Genomic DNA, 20,648 nt, shown 5'->3' with positions numbered 1-20,648 from the left:
AGACGGGGCGGCCGGGCGGAGGCGCTCCTCACTTCCCAGACGGGGTGGCCGGGCGGAGGCGCTCACTTCCCAGACGGGCGGCCGGGCGGAGGCGCTCCTCACTTCCCAGACGGGGCGGCCGGGCGGAGGCGCTCCTCACATCCCAGAAGGGGCGGCCGTGCGGAGGCGCTCCTCACTTCCCAGACGGGGCGGCCGGGCGGAGGCGCTCCTCACTTCCCAGACGGGGCGGCCGGGCGGAGGCGCTCCTCACTTCCCAGACGGGGCGGCCGGGCGGAGGCGCTCCTCACATCCCAGAAGGGGCGGCCGGGCGGAGGCGCTCCTCACTTGCGAGACGGGGCGGCCGGGCGGAGGCGCTCCTCACTTGCGAGACGGGGCGGCCGGGCGGAGGCGCTCCTCACTTCCCAGAAGGGGCGGCCGGCGGAGGCGCTCCTCACTTCCCAGAAGGGGCGGCCGGGCGGAGGCGCTCCTCACTTCCCAGACGGGGCGGCCGCGCGGAGGCGCTCCTCACTTCCCAGACGGGGCGGCCGGCGGAGGCGCTCCTCACTTGCGAGACGGAGCGGCCGGGCGGAGGCGCTCCTCACTTGCGAGACAGAGCGGCCGGGCGGAGGCGCTCCTCACTTCCCAGAAGGGGCAGCTGGGCAGAGGCGCTCCTCACTTCCCAGAAGGGGCGGCTGGGCAGAGGCGCTCCTCACTTCCCAGATGGGGCAGCGGCTGGGCAGATTCGCTCCTCACATCCCAGACAATGGGCGGCCGGGCAGAGACGTTCCTGACTTCCTAGACGAGGTGGCGGCCGGGCAGAGGCGCTCCTCACCTCCCAGATGAGGTGGCCAGGCAGAGGAGCTCCTCATAACCCAGAGGATGGGCGGCCAGGCAGAGACACTCCCCACCTCCCAGACGGGGCGGCGGCCGGGCAGAGGCTGTAATCCCAGCACCCTGGGAGGCCAAGGCAGGCAGCTGGGAGGCGGAAGCTGCAGCGAGCCAAGACCATGCCACCGCACTCCAGCCCGGGCAACACGGAGCACTGAGTGAGCGAGCCTCCGTCTGCAGTTCCAGCACCTAGGGAGGCCGAGGCGGGCAGAGCACTGGAGGTCAGGAGCTGGAGACCAGCCTGGCCGACATGGCGAAACCGGGCCTCCAGGCAAAGGAGAAAAACCAGGGAGGGGTGGTGGCCCGCGGCGGCAATCCCCGGCAGCCCGCAGGCCAAGGCAGGGATTGCCAGGAGTGCTGGGAGCCAGGGAGTGCTGGGAGCTGGACGCAGGGAGTCTGCAGCCAGCCGCGTGTAGTCCAGCCTGGGAAAGAAAAGAAAGAGAGAGGGAGGGAGGGAGGAAGGAAGCTCTATATCACTTTAAACTTATGAAATAAGAAAAACTGGAAAGCTGGGTAATTCTAAATATTGTCTGGGACACAGTGATACAGAAACAGTTTTGTCCATCTTATGGGAGAGGAAAGGGCAATGTATAACATAATTCCAGTTACATACTAGATCACCGTATGACCTAGCCATTCAGCTGCAAGGTACATTTCTCATGTATGTCCATAAGCTTAGAACATAATACTGATGACCTTATTTTTAAAGTTGAATCAAGCTGGTGGTGATATATTTCATAGCAGGAAAATGGAGGAAATACATGTCCATAATCAGAGGATTTGAATCAAGCATGAAAGCGTCATGATGTAAAATATTACATGGCAGTTAAAAACAATTGGCTAGAGGTATGCCCATGAAATATAGGATAGAAATACAATATTTTGTTGTAGTTTGAGTGAAAAAGACAAAAAAAAAATTGAGGTCTACGATTCAATAAAATATAATTTAAAAATAATTTAATACCACAAAAACCCCAAAGAAAAACCAAAACAACCCAGACACTTCTTACTAGAACACATGTTCCATGCTTCTCTCTCGGCTTCTGGTGGCCCCATGTGTTCCTTGGCTTGAAGATGTTCTTCCTGTGTCCTCACATCATCTTTCCTCTGTACATCTGCCTCTGTGACCAAATTTCCCATTTTTATAAGGACACAGTCATAGCCAATTAGGAACTACCCTAATGGATTAACTAACATATTACCTGGGGTTCTGAGGGTAACAACTCCAACATCTGTTTTGGAGACACAAACACTTAACATTGTCCTATGAATCTCTGCAGTTCTTCAAAGGGCAGAGTGAATAATAACCACAGTAATTTCAAGATAAACAGGCTTCCACTGTGAAATGGCTTGTTTAAAGAAACTATTAATTCCCTGCACTCTTCTGATCACTCTGTTGTTCACATTCATTTTAGAATTTCTCTTCCAAATCACTTTTGGTGCTTTCCTTCCTGCTTATTTCCTTCAATGTTCTAGTTCTATTATGTTTTTATTCCATCGGCAATTTCTTAAATTTCTCTTTTCAACCTTAAACGGTTTTTCTGAAATTATAAAATTTACTGTGAACATTTCAAACATTTCCATATGTGCATGAAGTTAAAGTGAATGTTCACTCTGACACTCCCCTCTGCCCCATCCCTTCTCTCTCTCTACACCCAAGGAACAAATACCATTTAACTGGGTGAGGATCCATCCAGACACATTTTTTGTCTACTTACAAACATTAAGATTTCTAATTCATCTTTGCATGACCGACTTGCTGAGTTAATTTACTGTCCACATTTCCTCTGTTAGATTTACTAATTGAAGTGCACCAACTGTGAATGGTCATAACTAGTCCCACCCCCACAATCATTTCTCACAGATTAAGCGCCATAAGAGCATAGTGCTTTTTATCTAATTTGTTCATTAAATATAACAAAGTTACACTAACAAACATGAACATGAAACAAGTTTTACCTCCGCCAGGCGTGGTGGCTCACGCCTGTAATTGCAGCACTTTGGGAGGCCGAGGTGGGTGGACTGACGTCAGGAATTCAAGACCAGCTTGGCCAACATGGTGAAACCCCATCTCTACTAAAAATACAAAAAAACTAGCCGGGCATGGTGGTGGGCGCCTATAATCCCAGCTACTCAGGAGGCTGAGGCAGGAGAATCCCTTGAACTCGGGAGGCAGAAGTTGCAGTGAGCTCAGATGGCGCCACTGCACTCCAGCCTGGGCAACAAGAGTGAAACTCCATCTCAAAAACAAAACAAAACAAAAACAAAACACGTTTTACCTCAATCGTAAACTATTTGTGGAAAACATAACAGAAGTTCACAACTTTTACTGTAAGTTCAAAACTTTTACTGACTTAAAAATGGGTGCTAAACAAGTTTAGGTCAATATATTGCACCTGTTCTCATGTGTTTTTCCTATACTAGACAGTAAGTTCCTTCCCTGCTCAAGGGCAGGACCCATAGCCCAGCCATCCACTGCATCCCACTCTTCCAAGTATGACCACAACAGTGAGTGGCCATGAAGCTAAATGACAGGTATCTCATGAGATTCCTGCCTATCACAGCAGCAAGTTCATAGTAGATCCTTGTACCAAACACTTAAAACTGTACGGAAAGAGCTGGAAGCTAAGAAAAACCCTAGGGTGTCCTTTATCCCATGGAAAACATCACTCCTGCTTTGGGACAAACTGGGGCCTAGGTCCTCAGGCCTGGAAAGTACCCTTTGATGACAGCCAGTATGTTTCTAGAGGGATTCCTCCAGCTTTCTTGAACCCAGGGCCTTAGTACAGCCACAGCTACAATACATGCAGGCTTCCAGAGAAAGGATGCAGGAGGGTGGGGGTCCTCAAGAGTCAACTCTCCTTCCCACAGGAAACTGTGCACTCTGTCCTGAAAAAACAAAAACAGAGAACTCTTAACTCACCAAGAATTGTATTTATAATATGTGCAAAAGGACCACAGTAAAAGGTGCATGTCCACTATGAAAACATGAAATATATATGCAGTGCTTTAAAAGGTTGTGAGGAAAGCTCAAACTGATAAAATGATAGTTTTCTATTTTTCACACAATACATGTTTTAACCTAACATTATCTCATGTAGCTTGAAAACTAAAAATCTCACAAAAGAAATTTTAAATTACCATATTCAGGCTAAGTACAGTGGCTCACACCTGTAATCCCAGCTTTTTGGGAGGCTGAGGTGGGTGGATCACCTGAGGTCAGGAGTTCAAGACCAGCCTGAGCAACATGGCAAAACCCTGTCTGTACTAAAAATACAAAAATTAGCTGGGCATGGTGGTACACGCCTGTAATCCCAGCTTCTTGGGAGGCTGAGGCAGGAGAATCGCTTGAATCTGGGAGGCAGAGGTTGCAATGAGCCAAGATCGCACCCCTGCACTCCAGCCTAGGCAACAGAGTGAGACTCCATCTCAAAACATAACAAAACTAATTACCATATTCAATGCTAGCACCAAGGGACTAAGGTCATGGTGGTTAACTAAGAAACTCACGTAAACCTGCACACATATATCCTGATTCACCTGTTAAAATGCTAGGCACTTTATTTTGCAGCAAAACTTCACGCAAATGTTTACAAGATCAGACAATGAGATTCCTCTCCATGTTGTTTTCTTGGGTTTACTGGGTTTACCATGGATTCATCTTAGTTGTGTGTTTCATTTTTGCCTGTTTTAGCTATAATTCAATCCCTAGAAAAATGCTGAGGGGGACCTAAAAATACCCCTCTACACAGGATTAAAGAACCTGATAAACACCAGAAAGAATTAGGACTCACCTGAGAGGGCCAAGCAAGTACAAAGTGATCACTATGTTGCCAGATAAAATAAAGACAACAAACAAATAGAATGGAATCAGGAAAATGTGAGAGTGCTGAGCATTTGAAACCATATTAAGCTAGGTGTGGTGGCTCACACCTGTAATCCCAACACTTTAGGAGACTGAGGCAGGATGATGAGTCTAGCAGTTTGAGACAAATCTGAGGAACACAGGAAGACCTCATCTATACAAAAAAATTTAAGGCTGGGTGCGGTGACACACCTGGAATCCCAGCACTTTGGGAGGCCAAGGCAGGTGGATCACTTGAAGCCAGGAGTTCCAGACCAGCCCAGCCAACATGGTAAAACCTTGTCTCTACTAAAATTACAAAAATTAGCCAGGTGTAGTGATGCATGCCTGTATCCCAATCTACTCAAAAACTTGAGGCAAGAGGACCATTTGAGCCCAGGAGTTCGAGATTACAGGGAGCTATGATCATGCCACTGCACTCTAGCCTGGGTGACAGAGCAAGTCTCTGTCTCTTAAAAAATGAGTTTATTAATAAAAATCAAAGCCTTAAACAGTCTTATGTAGTGCACATTTTAATGCGGTGCACATTTTAATGTGGCCATCCATACATGGGTTCTTCTCACCCTAGATATAAAAAAGTGTCACATGAAGACATTTCAGTATTCTAATTTCTTGTAAATTCAAGAATCTCATGACACAAGTCTTCATATTTCTCACAAAGAATTACTCTCCTCACAGATATCCTCCCAGAGATGTCAGGATCAAAGGCAGCTTCCAAGAAATGTCTGAAGAGCTGCCCTCACTGTCCAACTCTGACAAAAGATGGCAATGAATATATGTAAAAAAAAAAAAAAAGGGAATAAAACCCCTTTACATCTCAAACATTCCCCTACCAAAAAATAAAACTGAAGGGAAGTCTGTAAGGACATAAAGCAAGAAGATACCTGTGACTGAAGGTTTTCATAAGTTCATAGAGAAAATCCCAAGGTGGGTCAAATTCCAGCATGGCTCTTTATAGGACAAGTAAGTGATGATCTGGTCACAGAAAGTTTTCTCACATCAATGACAATTATGTAGTAACTTTTCATTATGATTCTCAGATAGTAAGATTTTTCCTCTGGCCAAAGACTGTCCTTAATAGTTATATTTGGAATATCTTTCTCCAGCATGAGTTCTCTGGTGTTGATGGAACGGCTTCCACATTTCCCTCTGGTATGAATCCTTCTGCAATGAGTGAGAACTGGGTGGTGACTGAAGGGATCGTTACATTCACTGTATTCACAGGGCTTCTCTCCAAAGTGACTGCTCATGTGTTAGTTAAGAAAGAGCTGACAAAAAAAAATGAAACGTTTCCTGACATTCTTTGCACTCGAAGGACTTCTTCCTCCAGTGTGGGTCCCATTATGAATGATAAAATAAGAACAGTGGGTGAAGGCCTTGCTGTACTCATTGCAACAATAGGGTTCTCTCATGTATGGACCCTCTGGTGCTGCAGAAGGTGTGACCTGCGTTTGAAGGCCTTCCCACACTCGATACACTTGTAGGGCATCTCCCCAGTGTGGATGACAGAGTGTTGAATGAGGTATGTGCTCCGGTGAAAGGCTTTCCCACACTGGGTGCATTCATAAGGCTTCTCCCCAGTGTGAATCCGCTGGTGCTGTATCAGTTCTGAGCTGCATCTGAAGGCCTTTCCACATGCCATGCAATCATAGGGCTTCTCTCCAGTGTGGATGATGTAGTGTTGAATTAGGTGGGCTCTGTTGCTAAAGGCTTTCTCACATTCTTTGCACTCAAAGGGTTTTTCTCCAGTGTGGGTCCTATTATGGCGGATAAAAGTAGACCGGTGGGTGAAGGCCTTTCGACATTGACTGCACTCGTAGGGTTTCTCTCCACTGTGGATTGGATGGTGCTGCATGAGGTATGACCTGCGTTTGAAGGCCTTCCCACACTCAAGGCACTTGTATGGTTTCTCCCCGGTGTGGATGAGGTAGTGCCGAATGAGAGTTGAGCTCTGGCTAAAGGCTTTCCCACACGCATTGCATTCATAGGGTTTCATTCCAGTGTGAACCCTCTGATGTCGAACGAGATACCACTTCCTGTTAAAACCTTTCCCACACTGCTTGCATTTGTAGGGGTTTGTCCCTGCATGAATCAAGGCATCTTTCCCTGGTTGCTGTGTATCACATTCATGGAGAACATCTGCTGATAACCACTCTTGTAAGGCCCTGGAGTGCAGACCATCATCTGTCCCCAAACCTTCACCTTCAAGGCTCACTTTCCCAAGATGGGTCTCCTTGTGGAGGTCTGTCTCTGGTGTCACTTTACCTTTCTGCATTTCCAAAAGCCCTTCCTTATCCCTAGATCTCCCCAACCTCGAATCACTTGAGGTTGAAGATTCCAGAGTCAGGCTTCCCTGGAGAAAGGCCTGCTCAGATAAGACTGGCGGGTAAGTGGTTGGCTCTCTGGTATGAACTTGTGCTCTGTCACCTGAAGGGCATCAACAAACAAAGGAGGGGTCTTTTAGTGATAAAATATAGAAAAACACAAAATAACCACTTCAGTAGGAAAATGAAGATGAAAATAGTGCCTATGATACTTGCTGCATTTTTATATCTCTAACCCAGGTTACCAAATGCTTCTTACGGTCCTTGTATCCTTGACACCATTAAAGGGAAAATCTGGAGGGCAGGCTGGACCAGGGGACAGAGCATCCAGAGTAAAGACATTCCTCTTTACAGTTCAGAGTAAGGAAGAAATAACAGAATTTTGATGACATTGTCTGAAGGGCATTTGCTTCAAGAATTGAACCCTTACATCCACCTGACAAGGGATTAATAACCAGAATATATAAGGAGCTTAAACAACTCTATAGGAAAAAAGTCTTAAGAATCTGATTTAAAAATGGGCAAAAGGGCCGGGCGCGGTGGCTCACACTTGTAATCCCAGCACTTTGGGAGGCCAAGGCGGGCGGATCATGAGGTCAGGAGATCGAGACCACGGTGAAACCCCGTCTCTACTAAAAAAAATACAAAAAATTAGCCGGGCATGGTGGCGGGCGCCTGTAGTCCCAGCTACTGGGAGAGGCTGAGGCAGGAGAATGGCATGAACCTGGGAGGCGGAGCTTGCAGTGAGCCGAGACTGCGCCACTGCACTCCAGCCTGGGCGACAGAGCGAGACTCCGTCTCAAAAAACAAACAACAAACAAAAATGGGCAAAAGATCTGAATAGACACTTCTCAAAAGAATACACACTTCTCAAAAGAATACACACAAATGGCAAACAGGTATATGAAAAACTGCTCAACATAATTGACCATCAAAGAAATGCAAATCAAAACTACAATGAGATATCATCTCATCCTAGTCAAAATGGCTTTTATCCAAAAAACAGGCAATAACAAATGGTGGCAAGGATGTGGAAAAAAGGGAACCGTCATACACTGTTGGTGGGAATTTCAATTAGTACAACTACCATGGAGAACAATTTGGAGGTTCCTCAGAAAACTAAAAATAGAGCCACCATATGATCCAGCAATCCCAGTAGAGGTATATACCCAAAAGAAAAAAACAAATCAGTACATCAAAGAGGTATCTGCACTCCCATGTTTACTGCAGTACTAGGCACAATAGCCAAGATTTGGAAACAATTTAAGGGTCCATCAACAATGAATGGACAAAGAAAACGTGGTGTGTATACACAATGGGGTACTATTTGGCCATAAAAAAGGAGATCCTATATTTGCAATAACATGGATGGAACTAAAAATCAAAACAATTGAACTCATGGAGAGAGAGAATAGAAAGATGGTTACCAGAAACTGGGAAGGGCAGTAGGGTGGAGTAGGGAGGAAGTGAGGATGGTTAATGGGTACCAAAATAAAGTTAGAAAAGAATGAATAAGACAGTATTTGATAGCACAACTGGGTGGCTATAGTCAACAATAATTTATTGTATACTTTAAAATAACTAAGGCTATATAACTGGATTGTTTGTAACACAAAGAAAGGATAAATGCTTGAGGTGACCGATACTTCCTTTACCTTGATGTGATTATTATGCATTGTATGCCTATATTAAAATATCTTATGTACCCCAAATATGTGTACACCTATGTACCCACATAAATTAAAAATTAGCCAGGCGTGGTGGTGCATGCCTGTAATCCCAGCTACTTGGGAGGCTGAGGCAGGAGAATCAGTTGAACCTGGGAGGCGGAGGTTGCGGTGAGCCGAGATTGCACCATTGCACTCCAGCCTGGGCAACAAGAGCGAACTCTGTCTCAAAAAAGAAAAAGAAAAAGAAAAATAACTGAAGCCTTTTGGTGCTCTGAGAGTTTAGGGAAGTTGCACCTAACAAGACTGGAAAGAAAAAGAGATCATGGAAAGCTTTCTAGAGGAGGTGTCCCATAAGCTGAGTCCTAAAAGAGAAGCCAGAGTCATTGCCAGAGAGAGGAAGTGGGCAATGGGTAGGAGGTGAGGAAGTAAAAATGGGTAGATTCACCCTTTGGGCACCAGATGCCTGGTGAAACCAATATAAAAGGGTGATTAGAGTTGGAGGAAGAAAATGAAGATTCCAGCACAAAAGGGATAGGACACACAGAAACAAATGGTACAAAAGGCCTAGCATGGTAAGATCTGACAAGTTTCTGCTGTGTCAGGAGGCATAATGCATGGCAGACAAGAGGGTACTGGAGACAGAATGACTCAGTTCAAATCCTGCCTGTGTCAAGTGGGTTGATACTGGAGGATGACTTTCTCCACCAGGTCTCCAATTCCTCAACTAAGAGACTAGGAGACTCAATTTCTCAGGCTGTCATGGGGTTAAATGAGAAAATGCACAGTTCTTGATGCAGCACAAGTGTTCATTAAATTGTGGGACATTACCCTTATTATTTTCATTGCTGCACTGGGCAATTTGGGTAATGGCAGTGACACGAGCAAGAACAACTTCAGTGCTGTGATCTGAGGAACCTAGCAGCTGTGCTTCATAAAGTGGCCAACATCACATGCTTAGAAGACCTGAATGCAGCAGCAGTCTCATACCTGGAATGGTGGGGATGGGAAATGGTGTGGCTACTCTGGAAAAATATTTGGGGGTTTGACTTAAAACTGAGCACAGATCTGTCTCTTGACTCCACCAGTCGTCTCCTGGGTGTATATGCAACAGAAATGAGTGTTTATATCCACTAAATATTATGGAAAATAGTATTCATAGCAGCATTCTTCATAATCTCTAAACAAGGTAAACAATACAAATGTCAACCAATAGGAGAGTGAAGAAACAGATCCTGATGTTTTCACACAATTTTATGGTACACAGCATACAGGATAAACCCAGCTCATGGACACAATAATGGTGAAAAGAAGAAATACACAAAACAGAAAATGCTTTGGGGCTCCAATTACGCCTATTCACAACTAATTAAAAACTAGTCCCTAGGGAGAGAGTCTAAACAGTGGCTCCCACTGCAGGAGGAGCTATTGACAAAGACAGGGTGACAAACTGCCAAGGTGCTGGAAATTTTGTAAATCTTGACCTAGATGAAGAATTCAATTTGCAGAAATGCAAAAACTTAAGCTGAGCCCTCCAAATTTGTACTTATTATTGTATACATAAGATTTTTTTTTAGTTTGAGAAATTTTAAACAAAAAAATATTAAAGTCAAGTGTAAACATCTCTTCCAAACATGAGACAACTCCAAGAAGCTTGGCTTTACAAGTGGGGTCAACACAAGTTACAGGGTATTGTCGGTGAAAAAGCATTTTGTCTGTTTTCCCCAAGTGTAAGCAATTTGACTACACTTTTTTTTTGTTGTTTAAACTTATATTCACTTTCTGGTTTTGTATTGTGCACACTTTTTATTTGAATATAGATAAGTTGAAGGTACAGACAAAGCAGAGATTTTTTTAAAAAAAGCAAGTTCCCTGAGAACACAGCAGGTATGATGCAGGCACTGGCAAAGACACTGACCATGACTAGAGGTAAGATCTCCTCCATAGAGGACAAGAGAAGCCAAGTATAAGACCATGCAGATGAATCTTTAAGAACATTAAATACACATCCTATTTTTAACATGAAATTAATTATATACTGAAACATCAGCTGCTGGGGAAGTGGTGAAAATCTGAAACACATCTGAGTGGCTGCAGGAGCCAGTGCAGGGACAAGAGCTGCCCAGAGGAATGGGGCAGATGTGGGGAGACCTGTTAGGAGCCTCTGTTGTGGCCCAGGCAAAAGATGACAAGAGCCTGGACTAGGTTGTTGGTGAAGGAGCCAAGGAAAGCAGTGGAGGTGATGGACTTAGGAGATTTGGATCATTTAAAATGAGCAGGACTAGGGATGAATGGATGCTGGGTTTGATGAAGTTAGGTGGAGTCCAGGAGCTATGTGGTGTGTTTCCAGCCTTCTAACCTGCTTGGATGGTAAGACATTCTCTGAACTGAGCATCTTTTTAGGTATCAGGAGCTAAAGGTGCCTCTGAGACACTTAAGTGGAGATGTGGGATTGAGGGAATGGGGAGGTATTTGGAACACAGGGTTGCAGATGGGGCTGGCCAAGAAGCCCAAGGGGAGAGCCCATGACTCAGTGGTGATACAAATCCACAAGGCAGACGGCTCCAGCTACACTCATCAGCACAGATGTAGGGCAGAGAAGGCCAACTGTCACCTTGGTGTTTCTCAGGGCAAGAGGGGCAGGAAGATATGGGGGGCAAAGGGCTGCTTCTGAGTCTCTGATGGTCTAACTGGAGGATGGATGAGTGGATGGAGAGGGTGGAAAAGAGTGGGATTCACAGCATAATGCAGACAGTAATATCAAGGGAAGGAAAGTTCCCTTTCTCTTGAGTCCAGAAAGAAATGTATGACATTACATTTATGATGATTAAAACTGTTCATGCGTAATACTAACTAGCTGACATTTGTTGATCCTATGGACCAGGAACTGAACTAAGCAGTGTCATGCATTATATCTACATTCTCTAACAACTCAGTGACACAGAAATTATATCACTCTGATTTTTTTGAGTAGAGGAGCCTGAGGTGATGTAAACCAAACCCATTAATTCTTTTCCATGGGCACACAGCCAAATCACATTTGTCGGTCCTGAGCATCTAGGTGTGGCCAAATGCCTAGTTCTTGTCAAGATTATGTGGTTGTCAAGTATGTGTACAACTGGGTATGACTTCTCCCCTTCTTCTTGTTCCCCTTCTACCAGCTGGATTGAGCCAGAGCAACCATAAAGATTCCTGTTTACAGCAAAAGGTACCTGTGTCTCTGAATTATTGTGTGGCTCAGTGCTCACCTGATGATGGACACTATAATCCAAAGTGAGTCAGAAACAACCAGGCCCCCGGGAGGCCACAATGAGCAGTTTCACACAGAAATTCAGAGGCAGTGGTGCCCTCACATTCTGAAGACTGCCATGACTCCACCTGACCGGCTGGTGGCTGCTTACCTGCACAGGTGGGGTGTGAGAGGCCTCTCTTCACTGTCCACAGCTCCTGCCCATGCTCTAGCAGGTGGACCAACTCTGGTTTGGGAACCTGATGCCCTGTTGATAGCAAAAGAAATAGAATAGGGGTAATTTAATGAGAAAATGAAAGTCTCTCCATCCTGCCTAGGACTTCATGACAGGGGCCAGACATGAATGAAGCTGCTCCTAAAGTAAGCAAAATGCTCATGTGAGACCTGAAAATCAAGGGCATTGCTCTGAGCGAACTGTGTTCCCCATAAAAGTCATACGTTGAAGCCCTAACACCCAGTGTGACTGTAAAGGATCTTTAGAAGGTAATTAAAATTGAATGACGCCACAAGGGTGGAGCCTTAATCTGATAAAATTATGGCCTTATAAAAACAGAAGGAGAGGGAGAGAGATCACTCCTCTGTCCCTCCATCTTGTAAGAACACAGCAAGGCAGCCATCTACAAGCCAGGAAGAGAGGTCTCAATAGGAATCAAACTTGCCGACACCTTGATCTTGGACTTCCCAGCCTCCAGACATTGTTTAAACCACCCAATCCATGACATTTTATTATGGCAGCCAAGGAGATAAAGACAGGCACAAATCCCACTGTTGGGCTACAACTGCCATGGAGGGTAGTGCTATCTGCCTACACACCACCCACTGCCCACAACCTCCGTCTGTGGAAGCCAACATTGTTCAGGCACACAACACTTTGACAGCCATGGGGCACTGCAAAGGTGAGCTGCTTCCTCCAGAAGGCATTTTCTTTCTTTCTTTCTTTTTTTGAAACAGCGTCTCACTCTATTGCCCAGGCTGGAGTGCAGTGCTCGGCTCACTGCAACCACTGCCTCCCAGGTTCAAGGGATTCTCCTGCCTCAGCCACCCAAGTAGCAGGGATTACAGGCAGGCAAAACCATGCCTGGCTAATTTTTGTATTTTTAATAGAGACCAGGTTTCACAATGTTGGTCAGGCTGGTCTCGAGTGCCTGGCCTCAAGTGATCCTCCTACCTCAGCCTCCCAAGGTGCCACTGCACCCGGCCCCAGGAGGCATTTTCTAACGAATCTAAATCATTGCTTCTCAAACACCTCATGCTTTCAGAACCACTTGGGGATGCCTGATTCCAATCTCAAACCAAATGAAACAAAATTTCTTCATGTGAGACCTGGGCATTTGTACTTTCAAAATGTGCCCCCCAAAATTCTGGTGCCCAGATGGGGCTGAAAACCACTGGCTGAGGCTGGACATGGTGGCTCATGCTGTAATCCCAGCACTATAGGAGGCCGAGGCAGGAGGATCACTTGAGGCCAGGAGTTCAAAACCAGCCTGGCCAACATGGTGAAACCCTGTCTCTACCAAAAATATAAAAAATTAGCTGGGTATGGTGGTGTGCACCTATGGTCCTAGCTACTCAAGGGGATGAGGGTGGGAGGATTGCTTGAGCCTAGGAAGCAGAGGTTGCGCTGAGATCATGCCACTGTACTTCAGCCTGAATGACAGAGCGAGACTCCATCTCAAAAAAATAATAAATAAAAGGAAAAGAAAAACCACTGGTTGAAATAAATTTGTAATGCAAGAGTCTTCATTAGGCAGGTGACCAAAGCTGGATTCTCACTGTGAAAAGAAAGCATTTATTCCAGGGTGGGAGGAGGGATTGAACATGGGGGCCTGCTGCCCTAGTCAAGGCTGCAGCACCCAGCATCCCTATGAGGATCCAGCCTGAGGACAATCAGAAGCCTGAACCAAGAAGAAGGAACAGAGAACTGGGACATCCTTGATGGCATCACTGGGCTGCGGCACTGAACAAGCCTGGAGCCAATCACACCACCTCAGGCTTCTCATCAGGGAGTTAGTGAATTTCCTTCCAGGTGAAGCCAGTTTGATCTGGTTTTCTGTTATATGCAGCCAAATGCTTTCCACTAGATGTGGTGAGTAAAAGACAAGAGGATTCTGTATAGAAGACCAATGACTGAGATACAAGGATCCACAGAAATATCGACTGGCAGATTCTGAACCATAGCCCAGGATTCCTTCAGACATGTCACAGTAAGGTCCACCAATGTGTGCTACATGCCTGGGTTTGAGTTCTGGGACAGGGCTGTGGGAAAGGTGAATCAGATGATCCTCTGGCTCTCCCAAGAGCTGAGCTCCCTGTCACTTTTCACATGCTGGTTCCTCCACCTGGAACACTGTTACCCTCTTCCACCTCCTTCTATCCAGCTAACTCCTACTCAGCTTTCAGGTCTCAGCTCCACTGTCACTTCCTGAGATGCCCTCTTTGGAACACCAACAATAGGTTATGATGTCCTGCTTATTTATTCCTAAATTCCCCTCATTTTTCTTTCTAGAATTATTTCAATTTTGTCATCTATGGATTGATGTCTACCTTCCCAACTGAACTGAGTGTGCCATCATTTCTAATAACTTCTTTATCCTGACCCATTTTTGTTAAATACTGTATTCTAAAAGGGAACCTTGTTGTGGTCTGGTAAGTGAGAAAGTCAATTTCACTTCCTACAAATAGAAGTCTGAAATCACAACACAATAAAATCAAGACAATGCCACTAAGTCCCAGCAAGCCCATGTACGTTTCTCAGGGCTGAGTTGGAGGTTGTCCCCTCTGTTAAAAAAAGAAATGAACTGCACTGGGGGAGTGAAAGGAAAATGAAAGACTCAGCACTGATCTGAGACTTTTTTTTTTGAGACGGGAGTCTTGCTCAGTCACCCAGGCTGGAGTGCACTGGCGCGATGTTGGCTCACTGCAACCTCCGCCTCCCGGGTTCAAGCGATTCTCCTACTTCAAACTCCCAAGTAGCTGGGATTACAGGCGTGCACCACCGCACCCAGCTAATTTTTGTATTTTTAGTACAGACAGGGTTTCACCATCTTGGCCAGGTTGGTATTGAACTCCTGACCTCGTGATCCACCCACCTCGGCCTCCCAAAGTGCTGGGATTACAGGTGTGAGCCACCGCACCCAGCTGATGAGACTTTTATGACAACAATTAGCGTGCTGGACAGAGAAAGTAAAAGGAATGGCTTTATCAGGGTATCAACCCATGCCATTTGAGGACATTCCTGTGTAACCTCTAAAAGCACCTCCTGGATCAACAGAGCATGGATATCCAGCATCAGAAAACAACTAATGACCATGCAGGCACCCAGATGCCTTTTTACAGAGATTGTATTATTGCTTAGGAAGATATCCGAGGGGCACTGAGTACAAATGTCTTCTGGGGGGCTGCCTGACTCACCCCGTTCTCTAAAAACAGCCCATCACCCATGGTCCCTGCTTAACAGGGCTGTGGCCACAGCTGACCCCACCAGGATGGCCAATCAGCTTCCTTCTTATGCAATCTGGATTAAGGACCTCAGAGTGGGCTGACCACTGGAGTGAGGGTTTGTGTTAAAAGGACATTTTCTACCTCAACAATCGCTGATGCAGACAAAGGGAGACCAGTGAGGAAGAGGTGGGACCAGAAAGGTCTGTCAAGAGAAAGGTGGGCAGTTCCAGTGAACTTTTTGCCTAGCCAAGAATCAGGGTTAGGGTCCTCCTCAGGGATGAGAGGTGAGCCATTACCTAGTGAAACCAGGAGCCCACAGGTCTCCAGCATCACCTCTCGGTACAGGGTCCTCTGGGCCAGGTCCAGCTGTCTCCACTCCTCCCGGGTAAAGGTCACGGCCACATCCTTGAAGGTCACCATCTGGAAAGTCAAACAGAAGTAATGCTACTGGCCTTGTGTTGTCGGATAGGATCAGAACCTGTCACTCAGTCTCTAGTCAATGTGCAGAGAGATCCAGGTCTGAATCAACTAGGTCTCCTTTGGGCTGACTTCTCTGCAGGACTCAAAGGGGAGGCAGATACTGCCTTTTGACATAATGCAATTGTGCCTGAGAGAAAAGCCTTCTATGGGGAAGCTGTTGAAGATGATACAAACAATGGCAATCCCACGAGGACTATGGGAAGCAGACAGTAAGTGCTCTGGCATATTAAAAGAATGGAGGAAAATGACTGATACTAATCCAACCACGATAACAGCAACAGCAGCAGCTAACTGTGGGGGAAAGAAAGATAGATCAGACTGTTACTGTGTCTATGTAGAAAAAGGAAGACATAAGAAACTCCATTTTGATCTGTACTAAGAAAAATTTTTCTGCCTTGAGATGCTGTTAATCTGTAACCCTAGCCCCACCCCTGTGCTCACAGAAATGTGCTGTATTGACTCAAGGTTTAATGGATTTAGGGCTGTGCAGGATGTGCTTTGTTAAAAATGTGTTTGCAGGCAGTATGCTTGGTAAAAGTCATGGCCATTCTCCAGTCTCGAGTACCCAGGGACATAATGCACTGCAGAAGGCCACAGGGACCTCTGCCCAAGAAAGCCTGGGTATTGTCCAAGGTTTCCCCCCACTGAGACAGCCTGAGATATGGCCTCGTGGGAAGGGAAAGACCTTACAGTCCCCCAGCCCAACACCAGTAAAGGGTCTGTGCTGACGAGGATTCATGAAAGAGGAAGGCCTCTTTGCAGCTGAGATAAGAGGAAGGCATCTGTCTCCTGCTCGTCCCTGGGAATGGAATGTCTTGGTGTAAAACCCGATCGTACATTCTATTTACTGAGATAGGAGAAAACCGCCTTATGGCTGGAGGTAAGACATGCTGGCGGCAATACTGCTCTTTACTGCACTGAGATGTTTGGGTAAAGTCAAACATAAATCTGGCCTACGTGCACATCGTAGTTTAAGCACCTTTCCTTAAACTTATTTATGACACAGAGTCCTTTGCTCACATGTTTTCCTGCTGATCCTCTCCCCACTCATTACCCTATAGTTCTGCCACATCCCCCTCACTGAGATGGTAGAGATAGTGATCAATAAATACTGAGGGAACTCAGAGACTGGTGCCCGTGTGGGTCCTCCGTGTGCTGAGCGCCAGTCCCCTGGGCCCACTTTTCTTCCTCTATATTTTGTCTCTGTGTCTTATTTCTTTTCTCAGTCTCTCATCTCCACCTTGCGAGAAATACCCACAGGTGTGGAGGGGCAGGCACCCTTCACTAAGTACTCTGATCCTCACTGTGTCCCTGCCAGGCTAAGGCTTCCTTAGCCGTGGTAAAGCAAATAAAGGCCTGACTTAAATAAGGCCTCCTGAATCTGACACTTACCAGCTATGTGACTATGACGATGTCACATGATCTCCCTAAGGCTCGATTTCGGAATCAACACAGTAACTATTCCCATCTCAGCAGGCAGCTCTAAGAACTAAACAAAATGTTCACTTAGGCAATCAGTGGAGTGCCTAGCACATGCAAGTGCCTGATGTGTTTGGGAACTTTATTAATCCCCTGACAGGCCCAGAGGTAAATGTCGTTATCACTTCCATTTCACAGTCAGCAAAGGCTCAGGGAGCTTTAGAAATCATTCACAGCCTCACATTTAAAAAACAAGCGCAGCATTTGAGCACCACTAAAACACCTTACCAAGCTGCCAGAGAGTAGGCAGGTGGGAGTGAGGGGTGCTTTTAACTACAGCCAGCACTGCCAGGATGGGTGTGGAACTGCAGCCCCGCAGAGACCTGAGAACAATGTCCCAGACAAACGGGAAGTGCAAGGGCAAAGGCTGAAAATGGGAAACAGCTGGGCAAGCTCAGGACTCCCTGGATGAATGCAGTGAGAAAGGGGACAATGGAAGAGGAGAAAGAAGATGTGGTCAAAATGGCAGACGAAGCACAGCCTTGCAGACCATGCTGGTAGGAGGGGGTGGATTTATTGGAAATGTGATGAGAGTCCCTATAAGAGAGGCCTATTCAATCATCAACCATTTATGAAGTACAATAAATGTACTGAAGCCTGGCTGTTCTGGGTCTTGGGAGAGGCAAGCAACAGGCACTCACATTCCACGGTTGGAAAAAGATCCTAAACAGGCAACTACATAAATGAGTACGGCAATGTCAGATGGCCTTAAAGATTCAGATGACAAGAAAACAGAGCAAGGAGACCAAAGAGACTCTGGTCAGCTTTAAACGGTGCAACAGACGAGACCTCTTTAAGCAGCGGACACCAGAGGGAGTCAGAAATAAAGCAAAGGAGGGAGAGGTGGATGAGAAATTAACAACTACCCACAGGAGCTGACAGTAATCTGGGCTATCATGAAAGTAATCAGGGTGACTGCTAGAGAGTAACCCTGGGCCTCATGTGTTATCTCCAAAGGGACACTACATCCTGCATACCATCACCACTGAACATTTTAATGGATTCGTTTTTCACCTGTAACTAAATGTCTTAAACAGGAAAATATACTGTTAGTTGCAACCCAGCGTCCCTTGCCCTAAACTGAAAGACAAATTCCTCAGCTTGCCCTACCACCTTTTCTGCCCTGGCATAGCAGCAATCGCAAAAACGCTCCTCCCACCTCTTTCAGCCGCTGCCCTTCGTTTTGTAGAGACAGGAAGCCAGGGAGGCCAGAGGATCAGACTACTGCTGGGGTTGAGTCTCCAAACCTAGCACAGGCCCAGGGAGCATCTCCGGAAGCAACATCCTGAGCGACGTCCCTGGGACGGACACACACACATCACCCAGGGAGCCGTTCAAGCTTCCTCAACCCAGGGGGGGAAAGAGTAAATATTTCTACTTTCCGCGCGCAAAAATGAAGGACAAGGACAGTAACGGGACTTGTTCAAGGTCGCAGGCCCGGGAAAGAACACGGCTGGAAGCCACGAGGAGGACTACAGTCGCTCCTCTCACCTGTGAGGGGTTCCAGGACCCTATAAGCCCTATTTCATACTCCAACGCCGCGCACCCCAGAAACGGGGACGCTCCCCCACGCCACCACGGGCCTGCATTCCGGACCCGGAACCGTGCGACCCCCTTCTAGGCCTCTGAGAAGCAACAGCAGGGACTGCACTGAGGACGACCTCGAAACGCCGTCCTCCCGCTCGTCGGGCCCAGGACGCTGAAGACGGGTGGCCGCGGGGAGCCGAGCCGGTCTGCTCACCTGCGCTGCGTCCTTCGTCTCCGCCATCCGACCGTTGGCAGGACGAGGCCGCGTGGGGCAGCTCCCACGGGCTCAAAATCCTACCCCGGGTCCTACAACGGTGCGGAGGTGAGACCCAGTCGCCCTACCATCCTTCCCAGCACAGTTCTGAGAGTGCGGATCAACACGCACCACCACAAACGTCCACGCCGACGAAGCCGGAAGTCCCGCCCCTGTGTCGCGGCCGCCTGCCACGCCTGTTCCTGTGCCAACATTGGTCCGGCGCACGCGCCGGCCCGCTGCCTTCTAGGTAATGTAGTCTTGTCCCGTAACAAGCCAGGCTTGGTTCTTTTTCCTTTTTTATTACGCACACCATGATTCTACATATCTCAGATGTTCTTAGTGGAGCAAGTGTACACACTGGATTGTAAATTTTTTAAACTTCCTATTATTCGGATGCCTCAACGTCCCTACAAGCAGGCTGTGAGCACTCGCCCAGGCACCCAGGTAAACGAGTTTGATAAAGGGGGCCCTGCCACGACGTTCCCTGATTGCTCCCTCAGAGTGACCCAGTGACATTCCCATGTACGAGTAAAATCTTACACCTGGTTACTGCGTCCTCCTCCACCCTGACGCCAGGCACTGTCCCTGGGACTGGCGTCGATCTGGATCCCCGCTTCCCGCGTGGAGCCACTCCCGGGACGTGCTCATGGGGTTCCCTCTGTGGGACGTCTGCCTCCTCTGCGTGGACTGGTGTTGCCCAGGGCTCAGGAAGGTCTCGAGGGGCCGTAAGTCCCCGCCTGCTTCCGGAGTCCAGCTTCTTGACACCATCGTGAGAAAGAATTCAGGGATGAGTCAAAATGAAGCCAAAGGCAAGAAGCTTTTATTGGGAAGAAAAAGTACACATTTTTGAGAAGAGTGTACTTTTCCCAAGAGAAGAGGGAAGTGCGGACGTACGAGGGAGAGCGGGTCATGCACAATGGAGTTTGGGTTTCTAATTTTATGGGGTCTTCTAATTAGGGGGTGGAATAATCATGAGGTTTTTCTAGGAAAAGGTGGGAATTTCTTAGAATTGGGGTGCCAACCATTTTTATACTAAATGTGGGCATGCTTGGATTGGCCTGGCACTGGTGGGTGTGTGATTTAATGTGGCAATGAGTGTATAATTAGGTCTGGGGTAGGAAATGGGTCAAATCTAGCGTCATGGGGCAGCCTATCCCCAATCCTGTTTGTTAAGGTCTCATCAGCCCAGTCTCCTTGTTGGGGTAGCTAATTTTAACAGCTTGATGTTTTCCCCCTTCTCCTGTGACCACACAGCATTCCTATTTTGTGGGTGTTTCTTTAATTAGAGAGTGGAATAATTATTAGGTATCCTGGAAAAGGAGGGAAATTCAGGGACCCACCTGGTTACCGCCCCCTTTCTCTCTTATTTGGGTTTGCCCAGAAGAGTCATGAACATGTCATCCTGACTGGGATTTTGGCCATTCTCTCTCTTATTTTGGGTTTTCTGTTATCCTATGGTTTCTTTGCCTAGTTCTTGTTTTTATTTGTTGTT

The 20,648-nt window shown here is 46.9% G+C and overlaps 2 protein-coding genes across 3 annotated transcripts in view; one reads left to right on the top strand and one right to left on the bottom strand.

The window, feature by feature from the left end:
• The window catches only part of ZNF549 (zinc finger protein 549), a 29,774-nt gene extending 17,659 nt beyond the window's left edge, over positions 1-12,115 (top strand). The window contains exon 4 of the transcript XR_004031897.1: positions 11,885-12,115. The gene's annotated coding sequence lies outside the window, so the exon portion shown is untranslated. The remainder of the gene's footprint in view (positions 1-11,884) is intronic.
• Positions 1,810-19,322, bottom strand: ZNF550 (zinc finger protein 550). Of its 2 annotated transcripts, none has more exons than XM_003277263.2 (5): positions 19,115-19,322; positions 15,711-15,834; positions 12,125-12,220; positions 5,617-7,159; positions 1,810-3,756 (listed from the first exon to the last, which is right to left on the bottom strand). In XM_003277263.2, the coding sequence occupies exons 1-4, from the start codon at positions 19,139-19,141 to the stop codon at positions 6,141-6,143; spliced, it is 1,266 nt and encodes a 421-aa protein (XP_003277311.2). In that variant the 5' UTR covers positions 19,142-19,322; the 3' UTR covers positions 1,810-3,756; positions 5,617-6,140. The 2 variants fall into 2 exon arrangements, with proteins under 2 accessions (XP_003277311.2, XP_030675363.1); XM_030819503.1 differs by lacking the exon at positions 19,115-19,322 and adding an exon at positions 18,533-18,622.
• Between the last annotated feature and the right edge of the window lie 1,326 nt (positions 19,323-20,648).

Source organism: Nomascus leucogenys, chromosome 10, assembly GCF_006542625.1.
Source record: "Nomascus leucogenys isolate Asia chromosome 10, Asia_NLE_v1, whole genome shotgun sequence".
Lineage (NCBI taxonomy): Eukaryota > Metazoa > Chordata > Mammalia > Primates > Hylobatidae > Nomascus > Nomascus leucogenys.
This window is presented reverse-complemented; position numbering and strand designations above follow the sequence as displayed.